This window comes from Rhineura floridana, chromosome 5 (genome assembly GCF_030035675.1).
Source record: "Rhineura floridana isolate rRhiFlo1 chromosome 5, rRhiFlo1.hap2, whole genome shotgun sequence".
Classification (NCBI taxonomy): Eukaryota; Metazoa; Chordata; class Lepidosauria; order Squamata; family Rhineuridae; genus Rhineura; species Rhineura floridana.
The window spans coordinates 51253148-51266514 of NC_084484.1; the positions used below are offsets into that span (position 1 = coordinate 51253148).

Consider the following 13367-nt stretch of genomic DNA (forward strand, 5'->3'; position numbering starts at 1 on the left):
AGTACATTTTCACTTTACATACACGCTCCGGTCCCATTGCGTATGTTAAAGCGGAGTATGCCTGTAATCTATACAGAGATTTGGTCTGAAAACAATTGTTTCTGTAATGATGCCTTAATGGGGTTACTCCCTTACCTGGCATATTTTTAAGAAGCTTTGCATTGCACATATGTCCTTTCCATATATCTGTGAGAATATATTCCATCCGTTTTGCCCTCCACAGGAAGTTGAACACCCTCAGATAGTGGCTCATGCACTCCCGTGTAAATACCTGCAAATAAGAGGAACAGAGAGACTTAACATACAGTCATTACCTTTAATACTGTTGCTTGCATTGCCTCACGTGTTTCTGTTAGATAGACAGAACAACCAACTGAAGCTTAAGATTGAGTTAAGATAGGCCTGACTGGCCTCAACGGGAAGTCAGGCATTTAGTGTCACCACTTCCAGCAGAGATTTGGCAGGCATCCTTGCTTTTGACTTTCAGACATCTCTTAAAAGACTTTTCATGCTGACAGGCCTATGCAGTTTAAAATTTTCTTGAGTAGCCAGTCATTTTAATTATTGTTCTGTATCATTATTAAATATTTTTATGCTGCTGTACACCGCCCTGATGTCTTGTCATAGGACAACATATAAATATTTTTATATATAAATAAATAAGGTTTAAGCATGCTCCAGTCCAGAATTAATGGGAAGTCTATACTAATTTACAAGAGCTTCTCCATGAGCCTCTGTGACAGGACAGTGATCGAGATAATGCTTTGCACGTGTAAGTCCCAGGTTCAATATCTAATATCACTAGTTCAACTATCTCTGCAGCATCCAGAGCCAGCATTGGAATAGGACTTGTGAGTACCTTAGGCCAGTCACAGTCTCTCAAGCTAACCTATCTCACAGGGTTGCTGTGAGGACGAGATCAGGAGGGGGTGAACTATGTACACCACCTTGAGCTCCTTGGAAGAAAGCTGGGATATAAAAGTAAAATTCAATAAATAAATGCTTCCATTCACGTTATCTCAACCAAACTGAGCCTATATATGTTAGGGTCTATGTGCACAGGGCCTGTACAAACCTTTAATGAACACACAGACCATGGGTACATGAAGGGATCAAAGATTCTTTGTGCAACCATCCTTAGATTCTCAAAGGACAGCCATTGTATGATAAGCCCAGGCCCAGTTCTAACTGGATGGGATGAGGAAGACACCCACGACATTTAGTGTCAGCTGCCACCACATGTCTAGGAATAATTGTAGACTTAAAAACAAAACCAGACGGGGGTAGTTACTGATGGGAGAAGCCTTTATGGCATATGGTTGAGATGCAGTTGCCAGGATCAAGCTCAAATACATCTAGATCCTCCTTTGCCTTGATCCTCAATGCCTTAAAACAGCCAAGCTTTAAAGTCTCTGAAATGAAACACCACTCCTCATGAATGTCACTGCATCTAAGATATCTTTTTCCTCTGAAAACTCAGGAAATTAAAGAGAAAGCACACATTAAAATGAGGGTCATATTTCAGATCTCATCAACTGGACAACAAATTAGTTTTAGAAAAGGAAGCAAGAATTGCTGGATTTCTTTTCAACTCATTCCACAGATAAGGCCAGGAGCTCCACAGCACCAAGGACATGCCCTATGATCTCCACTAGACAAATTCTTATGTGTTCAAACCAATTTTTCTGCATTTCCTTGGGGCCTCAGCAAAAATGCATGGAATTTTTTCAGCAGAATGTTATTTAGATTTATGTATCATTAAGACAAGGCAAATACAGAAGAGGAGGAACTGGAAAGATTTTATGCAGAAGTACAGGAAGAAATTGATCACACACCAAAACAAGATGTGCTGGGGCTGGAATGCAAAAGTAGGGAACACAGAAGAACTAGGAATTGTGGGGAAATGGGGCTTAGGAGAGAGAAATGAAGCAGGAGAAAGACATTGATTCTGTGAAGCCAATAATTTGTTTCTTGCAAGCACATTTTTTGAGCAACCGAAAGGATGACTGTATACGTGGACATATCCAAATGGTCAATATTGGAATCAAATTGATTATATAATTGGTAGCAGAAGATGGAGAAGTTACATATTTTCTGCGAAAACAAGACCAGGAGCAGACTGCGGTACAGATCATGAACTGGTAATATCAAAAATCAGAGTAAAGCTAAAGAAGAACAACAAAGTAATCATAATGCCAAAATACAATTTAAATAACATCCCAGAAGAATAATATGATCAAATAAAGAACAGATTTGAGGCTTTAAACATTTATTTATTTATTTATTTATTTATTTATTTATTTATTTATTTTATTACATTTTTAGACCGCCCTATAGCAATAAGCTCCCAGGGCGGTGTACAGCATAATAAAACAGGTTAAAATACAAGTGGATGTAAATACAATACACAATAAAACATAATTAAAATTTTTCAATTTTAAAATTCAAATTTTAAAATTTTTAAAATGCCTGGGTGAAGAGGTAGGTCTTTACCTGGCGCCGAAAAGATAACAAAGAAGGCGCCAGGCGTATCTCATCAGGGAGGGCGTTCCATAGTTCGGGGGCCACCACTGAGAAGGCCCTAGCTCTAGTTATCGTTCTCCGTGCCTCCCTATGCGTTGGGACACGGAGAAGGGCCTTCGACGTCGAGCGCAGCGACCGGGTAGGTACATAGCGGGAGAGGCGTTCTGCCAGGTATTGCGGTCCGATGCCGTTAAGGGCTTTATAGGTAAGAACCAACACTTTGAATCTGGCCCGGAAACATATTGGTAGCCAGTGCAGCTGGGCCAGGACAGGTGTTATATGATCAAATTTTTTTGTCCCAGTAAGAACTCTGGCCGCAGCATTCTGCACCAGCTGAAGTTTCCGAACCGTCTTCAGAGGTAACCCTACGTAGAGTGCATTACAGTAGTCCAATCTAGAGGTTACCAGAGCATGGATAACTGTGGCAAGGTTCTCCCTATCCAGATAGAGTCGTAGTTGGGCTACCAGCCGAAGCTGGTAGAACGCATTCCGTGCCACCGAGGCTACTTGAGCCTCCAGTGACAGGAGCGGATCAAATAAGACCCCCAAACTACGGACCTGCTCCTTTAGGAGTTGATAGAGAACATAGTCGATAGAGAACCAGAAGAACTATGGATTGAAGTCAGAGACATCATCAAGGAAGAATACAAAAAGACAATACCTCTAGTTAAAAAGAGAGAAAGACCTCAATGGATGACTGATGAATTTTTAAAATGGTTAAAGAGAGAAAGAAAGCTAAAGGAGATAGAAACACAATTAGAACCCTAAATGCAATAATACAGCAACTAGTGCGTAGGGAGAAAGAACTATTACAATAGTTATTGTTTAGAAATAGAAGAGGATAATAAAAAAGGTACCCCCAGGCACCTGGTTGGCCACTGTGAGAACAGGATGCTGGACTAGATGGGCCACTGGCCTGATCCAGCAGGCTCTTCTTAAGGTAGAACAACAGCCAAAAGATTAGAGAAATTAAAGGGAAATTTAAACCAAAAGTATGGATGTAGAATAATCAACAGGGGAATTTGATGTTAGAACAAACTAAACTAGAACTATCACTAGAAGCTGAAATGATGAAACTGAGGTTATCATACTTTGGACACATAATGAGAAGACATGCTTCACTAGAAAAGACAACAACGCTGGCAAGATCTGAACAGGGTGGTTAATAACAAATGCTATCGGAGGTCGCTGATTCATAGGGTTGCCTTAAGTCGTAATCAACCTGAAGGCACATAACACACACACAAACAAGGCTTGGGGCAAATTTTTGAAATCTCATTCAACCTTCTAACAATCCTGAGAAGTTGTTTTATAGATGGGGAACTGAGGCCAAGAGTGTAATTTGCCCAAGACCACTCCGTCAGTCTATTACAGAAATGTCCAAAATTCAAACCATAAGGCCACATCAGCTCATTCTGCTGATTTAAATTCTACTATTTACACAGTTGTGTTAAAAGTATGTTATTTTACATAACAGTTCTAATGTTAGAAATGCCTTTCCCCACATTTTCCTTCTTTACCGAAAAGGGTTACTTTTTTTTAAAAAAAGAAGGTATCAAATGGTTAATAATATCCTACAGAGAATAAATATAAAGAAACAAGTTACACAGCTCTGCGACTACTTACAATTTACTGGGGGAAATCAGAACATGAAAAAATGGATTAACCAATTAGGAAATCGAGATATTATCTTCCTTTCACTAAACTATACATAGCAAACCTTGCTGGTCAAACTCTCACTTTTGACACCTTGTTCAGAAAGCACTGCTATTCTTTACGTATAGTAAAAGCATCTCGAACAATGGTGCTGCTATTTTCTCATCTGTTTTAATGAATACTACATATCAGATTTTATTTAAAGAGCAGAAATAGGTTCCCCTAAAATACATTTTACAGCTCTTGCAAATTATCCCAAATTAGTTGCTACAGTTTCAGAATAATGGATGAAAATGAAAATCCATTTATTAAGTACTTTCTAAAATCTCCGACAGAACAAATGAATTATTTATTTCAAATAATGAAAGTCTTAAAATGTAGCATTTTAACACTCATTAATAATTTAGGAAAATTGAGAGTTTGGCTGTACTCTTAATACAATGGGTACATCCAAGCTACCAAGCAGTCTCTTTAATCATGCACTGCTAAAAGTACAAAGGCTATTTTAATAACAAAGTATTTTGTGAACTAAGTGGGTGGTTTGGGGGGAGGGGTGGAAATCGATAAACTGAAATATCCTTACCGTTGCAATTGGTCCATCAACATGATAGTCTAAGCTGAAAACATCCCAACCCGTATCGCCAGGTGACACCTTAAAAAAAAGTATTCTCATTTACTCAAATTGTATACACTGTTATTTAGCTGTTTTTGAAAGGATAATTATAATCCAGCAATTAGGAATAACCCTGTTTTACTTTACTCGCCCCAAAGTGGGTGGTAGGAAGGCCCATCATACCTTCTTATTGGGCATAGAATGCAAGTCTCAAACTGGGAGATACACATTTATCAGCATACAGGGGAAGGGATATCCTGTAGAAGCACGCTTTTTCTGGTTATGGCCATGGTATGTTCAGATAAGCAGGGAGAGGCACACATCAGCCTGAGAGGGTTGTACCCTCCCTAAATACTTGGTTGGATAGTACAGCAACTTAACAGAACCTTAAATGGATTGCATCAGAATAAATTCAGTGGAGCTACAACTTTAGGCTTCAATCCAGAATTAAGCACACTTAAGATAATTGAAATAAGTGGGTTTAAGTATGCTGAACCTATAGGGATCAGCAGCTATTCCACCAGGCTACAGGAAAGGGAAAGAGATGGGAGTGAAGAGCCTCTCCTTCAGCTTTACTGAAAGCGCACCTCCATCAGGCTCCTTCCTCAACCGTCAGTAGCTATTCCATCAGGTCCCAGGAAAGGAACAGAGATGGGACTACAGGGCCTCTCCATACGTTCCACTGACAAACAAGCAACACTTGGTTCCTCCTCTCCTTGAAATCCTTCCATTCCAGACAATCATTTCAAAAACTCTGCAATTAAGAAATAGTGCCCGAGTTTGCTTTGTTCCTCCTTCCCTCCCAAATCCTTTCCCTTTTGTGTCATGTCTTTACGTTTGTAAGCCGGAGGATAGGGACATCTAAAGAGTAAATGATACTGACATTTATTAGCTGCTCTGGGAACATTTTTTGGCTGAAGAGCAGGATAGCAATGCTTTATATAAATAAATAAAATTGGATTGTAGCCTTAATTTTTATTATCACACATAGATTACACTTACAGCTATCTATAACTAAGTAAACTTTAACCATTGTAAACTGCTCAGAGAACCTTGGGTTATAGAACAGCATACAAATGCAATAAACAAACAAAATCAGTAACCAGAACTCATTTTCAGAGAAGTGACAATTAGGAACTACATTGGCAGAATAAAAATAAAAAAAGATTCCACGTGCAAAAGACAATCCAATTTTCTGATACTGATCAAGTTCATTTTAGCTACTTAAAAAAAATTAAAACAAACATTCTCATAAGACATTAAAATGGCTCAAAAAGCACCTCCAAAAGTCTGACATCCAAGCGTTTGAGGATCTCTGGGTTATCAAACTGTGCATTTGTTGCCCTGACAGCTGTTTCCAGGATTCCTGTCAGATTATGCTGATATAAAGTGGTAGCTGGTCTTGCAAGCTCTGGCCTAAAATAATAAGAGAAGATAAATGAAAGGACAGATACACAATTTACATAATAGACCAGTTGTCATCTAGCTGCAAGTGGCAATGGACAATGCAATATATTTTCAGCCCACACAATAGTGAATAGATTATACTTCCCAAGCAATGTGCTATCAAATGTTTTGTGTGTAATTACAAGAATTAAAGTTGTGGATTTCCACACACAAAAATAACCCTGCAGATACCTGTGCTCATGAGACCTCAGAGCCAAGGACCAGCAACGACACTTCAGCTATGCCACACCCCTTAGCGATAGCCCTTTTCTACAATAGGGTCAATTCACACAGCTTTTAGGGGAATGGTCATAGCTCAGTGGTAGAGCATCTGCCATGTATGTAGAAGGTCCCAGGTTCAAGCCCCAGCACCAGGTACGGCTGGGAATGTCCCCTGTCTGAAACCCCGGAAAGCTGCTGCCAGTCAGTGTAGATCATACTGAGCTAGATGGTCTGATTTGGTATAAGGTAGCTTCCGAAGTTCTATGCTCCTATGTTTTTCAGGCTCACAAGATGTGGGTGTTTAGGCTCGTGAGCAACACTGTAACCTGGAGAACTGCTTCACCAGGTTCCCACATCATGACTCACTCAAACAAGTAGTATTGCAATTCTGAAGTCCATCATGATTTTTTCTTCAGCAATATCATTTTATTTCAGTTTTCTTCTGTCCTTTTTAAGGAACCTGCAATAATAAATCTGGCTGGTTTTTGTGTAAATGCCCCCGCTTTTTTGGCTAATGCTGACAACTGAGGGGAGAAGAAAAGTACTAGGGAATTGATAAAAGATTAGCTTTAGTTTCAGAACAGTTACATTTCCCTGCATATTTGAGAAACAATCACTGTTTAGACCAAAAGCTGCCGTCACAATTTCAAGAATTTCTCAGCAACCCTAAGTTCTAAAAGCTTTTTTTTAAAAAAAGAAAAGACAGTGAAAGCAGAATCTCTCCAAATTCTAAGAAGTAACTTGGGTGTTTCAGTTTAAATTCTATTAATAAAGACTAGACAACTGTGTTTTTGCATTAGAAAATAGAGGGTCTAAGCTAATATTCTCAATAAACTTCAAACAGCAAATTAAAAATTCTATGTCAAAAGGTATTTCTTTCCACTAAAACATGCCTCTTCACTGCTTGACGCACCAAAGTGTTGTACAGATTCCATGTCTCATCATTATGCAGCTGCACTTTAGCGTAGAGATGTTACATCAATTCAGTTCTTAGACAAACAGACATCTCTTTGATGTCTGGCAAGTAAATGGAATCTTTTGTAATGAAAAATCAGCAATATGGAAGGGAAAGGAATGCGACAAGTAGGAAGCCTGCCTTTATACTCTTAAAACTCCAACCTAAGGGAAAGCCCAAGATGCTCTTAAAAAATACTGGCACCAAGGGAGGCCAATGTGGGGGCTGAAGTCAAGTAAGGAATCTGAGTTTAAAAGCTGTAGATTTAAGTGCACATTGAGGATAAATATATTCTGATACATTCATCAAAGGGCAGTCTTCAGCTTCTGTTGATCAAAATATTATTCAGTGGTAGCAACAGCTAAACAGTAAGAGCCAATGTAAATCTGAATTTCTGAGTTTTGATCCCTAGTACTGTTAGATTATCCTTAGCCTATAGCCTGAATGAGACAAAGAGAACTAAAAGCTAAATGTTGGGTTTTAAACAGGAATGCATAGTACCAAATCTAATATTTTTTATCATTAAAAACATTATATCACTCTCTGTATTGTTTTTCCAAAACAAATAGCACTATACCTTACCTCTCCTACAAGTGGTGCTGCACAGACAAAAACTTATACCCTCCGGTCATCTTGAGCCCTGCCCTTCATCGACTCTAGCCTGGTAAATGGTAGTACGGCCATTGCCGTAAACATATATACTTCCTATTCTTTAGATATGCTCAGCGGATGTTGTCTGTGTGACTGGGTGGTGGGTGGGATAGTGCAATTGTGACACAACATCAACTAACGTATGCACATAGACTTTAAGAGCGCAACTGAAGCCTCTATGCCCACACTATGCGCAGGTTCAACCAATACATGGGAGGTCAGCCACACAGAGCTGTGAGACATACTGCCATGCCCATACACAATGCATAAAAAATCCAGAATGTCCGCTCTGCAAACAGCAAAAATGTATCCAACAATTCCCCCCAGGGTTTGGGTGTACTTAGTAGCCTGCAGACTGAAATCTTGAAAAATTGCAAGGCATTATATTTTCATAAAAATAATGGCAACTCTTTGTCACACAGGTTCACAGTCAAAATAAGACAGGGCACAAAGAGAAAGAGGAGGGCGGAAGGAGAGAATCACTCAGGAAAAGCTTGAGAAAAGAGCAGAATCTATAATATTCCCTTAAGAGTTGCAACTATGCCGCTAACACTGTCAAGGGCTAAAGAATTCAAGTAATAAATTAGATCTGTTTTATACACATATACACAAAGGTGGTGGAGAAGTCTATTCATATAGTGTTTGCAGCCATTATATTTTGGCCATTGAGAACAGACAGGGTTTAAAAACACATTATAGATTTAATGCCCCCTCTAGGATGCACACCTTAATGTGGTGAGGGAGTTTGAGAGTGTTGAATCTATACGAAGAACTTATCATATGGAAAGCGGGATTGGACCAAGATGAAGGAGGTGTGAAAATTGGAGGGAGAAATATCAATAATTTAAGATATGCAGACGATACCATACTACTAGCAGAAACCAGTAATGATTTGAAACAAATGCTGATGAAAGTTAAAGAGGAAAGCACAAAAGCAGGACTACAGCTGAACGTCAAGAAATGACAACAGAAGAGTTATATAACTTTAAAGTTGACAATGAGGACATCGAACTTGTCAAGGATTATGAATACCTTGGCACAGTCATTAACCAAAATGGAGACAATAGTCAAGAAATCAGAAGAAGGCCAGGAATGGGTAGGGCAGCTGTGAGAGAACTAGAAAAGGTCCTCAAATGAAAAGATGCATCACTGAACACCAAAGTCAGGATCATTCAGACCATGGTATTCCCGATCTCTATGTATGGATGTGAAAGTTGGACAGTGAAAAAAGCGGGTAAGAGAAAAATCAACTCATTTGAAATGTGGTGTTGGAGGAGAGCTTTGCGCATACCATGGACTGCGAAAAAGACAAATAATTGGGTGTTAGAACAAATTAAACCAGAACTATCACTAGAAGCTAAAGTGATGAAACTGAGGTTATCATCCTTTGGACACATCATGAGAAGATATGATTCACTAGAAAAGACAATAATGCTGGGAAACACAGAAGCGAGTAGAAAAAGAGGAAGGCCAAACAAGAGATGGATTGATTCCATAAAGGAAGCCACAGACCTGAACTTACAAGATCTGAACAGAGTGGTTCACGACAGATGCTATTGGAGGTTGCTGATTCATAGGGTCGCCATAAGTCGTAATCGACTTGAAGGCACATAACAACAACAACATAGATTTAATGAACTGGTTAATATATCGTGGTAAGCTACAGTAAGAAATAAACCATGGTTTATGGTGAATAAGTAGCTGGTGCAAGCCACTCAATTGTTCCTGTTTTGTATGCCCTGTATGCAGAGGTGAGAAACAAATCATGAAGCTTGGCTTAGCATTATGTGAACCTGCCCCCATGGCTTCTTTCTCTCTGAACAACCATAAGTGGAAGCCAAAGTTTGTTCCTGGTTTTCACTCATGCTTTGCTTCTGGAAAAACAAATCATGGCACCACAATGCTAAGCCAAGCCTCATAGTTTGTTTCTCCCTGCTTCTGGCAGGGCAGAGTAAAACAGAAGTGATTGAACAGTATGCAACAGCATGCTGCTCGTTCTCAATAAGCCATGGTTTATTTCTTACTTATCATGACATGTAAACCAGCCTAACATCATATGGAGAATCCAAGACTATGGCTTGCATCCAATGAAATTGTTCCATTAATACAAGGATTTCTGCTAGCCCAACACAACGTCCCCTCTCTCTCCTCCCTCTGTGCACCCCCAAACCTGTTATGCGGGCATAGGGAGAAGAGAGGGAGGGCAAGTTCTATTAGACAAGCAGTAGCCCTTGCATTAATAGGATGTATTAGTTGGATACAATCCTACCAATACAAATTTACTACTGGTGGGACAGCAAGTTTTTCAACATCTTGCAATTTTGCTCCACGCAGAACCTAAAAAAGCCAAATACTACCCAATATGAAAGCTAAATTATTGCTGGGTTAATACTATACTGAATCTAAAACAGCATAAGACAATACTGAACATATTAATAGAAGCATTATAGTACATTTGTATTTTAATATTAAGTTTTATTGTTGGCTTAGCAAAACTCTATTTTGGATTTTGATAAATCTTGTCAATACAAACTTTCAGTAAATTCAGTAAGATTACAGTCCACATCTACTTACTTAAGCAAGTCCATTAAGTGCCTGATAAAATCTCCTTGACCGAGAAGTAAGTAGCGCCTCATGGCCTGCATGTGTTCCAGTAAATTGTACTTTTTATTGAGAACATCTAGCAAATATTTGCTAGTCTCAAAATATGCAGCATCTATTTTCCCCTGAAATGCATTTTCCAAATCTGTGAACATTTCAACAGCTGGGGGGGAAAAACCAAACAGTTACTAAGGCTACAAATATGTATTCTTTAGTATTTTTAAAAAATACAGGCAACACACAATTAATAAGGGTGTAGACTGCAGCCTAAATTGGTAAAAATATAAACAGAGAAATACTATTTTTTTAAAATCTACACACTGCAAAGGAAAGCTGAAGGAATGTTATGAAACCAGCTTTACCTTTAAAAATAATTGTTCATTTTAAACAATAAACGCTTACATTTTTCATCAAGTACTGAAGATATTTGACAAACAAACATTTTTATGCTTAGTAGCTTATCTCCAAGACCTTCTGAACTGGCAAACAACGCTTGATCAAACAAAAACATTTACCTACCACTACACCAATACATTATAAATCATGTGGTTGCATTTAGAAAAAAGGTATAATCAAAGTATGGGCACAATGTTCTGGACAAGTTTTTCAAATGCCACATTTCCTATAAGCATACCCTAAAATACTTCAGTGTAAAACAATCAAATTGTCAATGGACCCACAGCATCAACAGGAGAGATGCAGTAGCAGGAACACCTGCAGAGCAAACTGCTTGCCACCTACTACAGCTCTGCATTTTGCTACAGTCCTCTCTGAAAGGAGAGAAGAGCCGTCAGCCCATCCTTGAAAGACCACCCACTGATTGCAGCAGCTAGCTTTGAGGCCAAGACTCCGGGGTGGGGTGGGGTGGAAAACTCCCAGAATAACATACCTGACCTTGGGCTGGGGGAGTGTGTGTTCATGTTTGTGTTTTATTTTTATTTTTTATCTGCTGCAGGGTGGGTGAAGAATTGTGTTTTTTGCTTTGTCAACCAGGATTAGTGTGCTACCTAAGATTTCTGTAACTGTATGGGGGTGGTTATTGTTTTGTTTTATGCATGTTACATTATTTTAGCTTTTAATTGTGCTTTAAGTTGCTTGGAGACCTTTGGTTGTTGTTATTATTATTGGGCTGCCCATTTGCTACAGGGCCAAGATCAAGGTTCTAGTTTTGTTGTACAAAGCCCTATACAGCTTGGGACCAGGATACCTGAAAGACCGTCTTATCCCTTATATACCCAGTCGATCACTGCACTCTGCAGGTGAGGGTCTCCTGCAGATACCATCTTATTAGGAGGCTTGTTCTGTACAATATAAGAAATGGACCTTTAATGTGGCGGCACCTACCCTGTGAAATTCCCTCCCCTTGAATATTAGGCAGGCGCCATCTCTTATCTTTTTGGCACCTTTTGAAGACTTTCCTCTTTCAACAAGCCTTTTAAGTTGAGACCTATCCCAGTCTGAGTCTGTGTTAGAACTGCTTGTTAATATGTGTTTTTTTAATAATATGTTTTTAACCTTTTCTACAAAGATGTTTTTAAAGCTTTGTTTAAAAAAAGTTTTTAACATTGTTTTGTTTTAATGTATTTTAAGGTCTGTTTTTATGATGCTTTAAAGTGTTTTTAGTGTTTCAGTTTGTCTCCCTGGGCTCCTGCTCGGAGGAAGGGAGGATATAAATAAAATAATAAATAAATAAATATTATTATTGAAGAGGAAGAAGAAGAGGAAGAGGAGGAAGAAGAGGAAGAAGAAAGAAATTGAGCAAGAGATTTGATGAGATTTTCAAAGAAGCATAGATACAAGATTATAACTGGTCTTTCCTCCTACATGGTAAATTTTTCAGTTGCCACTTGGTGGAATCCACATCAAACTGAGTTGCCCAACAGGATTCATCATGATTACCTGTAAAGGCAATAGTCACAATGCAATGGGAAAATGGCCATCTATACAAAGAACTTCATGTTCCATTTAGACATATTCACATGGAAGTATTCCACATGTGGCTCACCACAATATCAGAAGTGCAAGAAAAAGCTCCCCTTAAAGGTGGTACAATGTAATAGTATGTTTTTGCAACAAACGAGTACCATTCTTTCTCCTAGATAGATTGCACTTCCTACATACCAGGGAGGAGAACCTTTGGCTCTCCAGATGTTGCTGAACTACAGCTCCCATCATCCTTGGCCATGCTTGCTGGGGCTGAAAGGAGTTGACAGTTCAACAATATCTGGAGGGCCAAAGGTTCCCAAGCCCAGCTGTATACATTCCACAATTCTCCAAAGCTGCTATACAAGATGGCAGGAACATCAAAGGTTCTCCACAGATACCATGTAGCTTGCACAAATAGTGTATACTCTATGAGTTCACCTGAGATTCCCCCCCAAAACCCCACACTTCAGTTTTGTCCACCACTGTACTGTTTCAGACAGCAATGACTCACAAAATCAACAAGGTCAGAAACAAAGTTACTGTGGTACTTCTAAAGTAACCTTGATTTCAGTTCTGTGTATAACCAAAGCAGGTATTCTGTTACATGAGACTCACAATGCATACTGATACAGTAATCCTATTCTAATTTCATACCATCCTTTGGAGATTCTGCAGATTTAGCCACAGCTATCATCTTTGATGACGGACTTTGGTCATGACAAACCTGATGCAAGAAGTTGATGGATTTTCCTATTAGGAGAACCTAAATATAAA

At 39.0% G+C, this 13367-nt stretch overlaps 1 protein-coding gene across 1 annotated transcript in view; it reads right to left on the reverse strand.

Moving 5' to 3' along the window:
- Positions 1–13367, reverse strand: part of TUBGCP3 (tubulin gamma complex component 3) — a 99182-nt gene that overhangs the window by 39518 nt on the left and 46297 nt on the right. Inside the window, exons 13-17 of the mRNA XM_061626651.1 lie at positions 13248–13356; positions 10641–10830; positions 6073–6208; positions 4763–4831; positions 136–271 (exon numbers count right to left, since the gene is read on the reverse strand). Of these exons, the coding sequence (XP_061482635.1) occupies positions 136–271; positions 4763–4831; positions 6073–6208; positions 10641–10830; positions 13248–13356 (640 nt within the window). The remainder of the gene's footprint in view (positions 1–135; positions 272–4762; positions 4832–6072; positions 6209–10640; positions 10831–13247; positions 13357–13367) is intronic.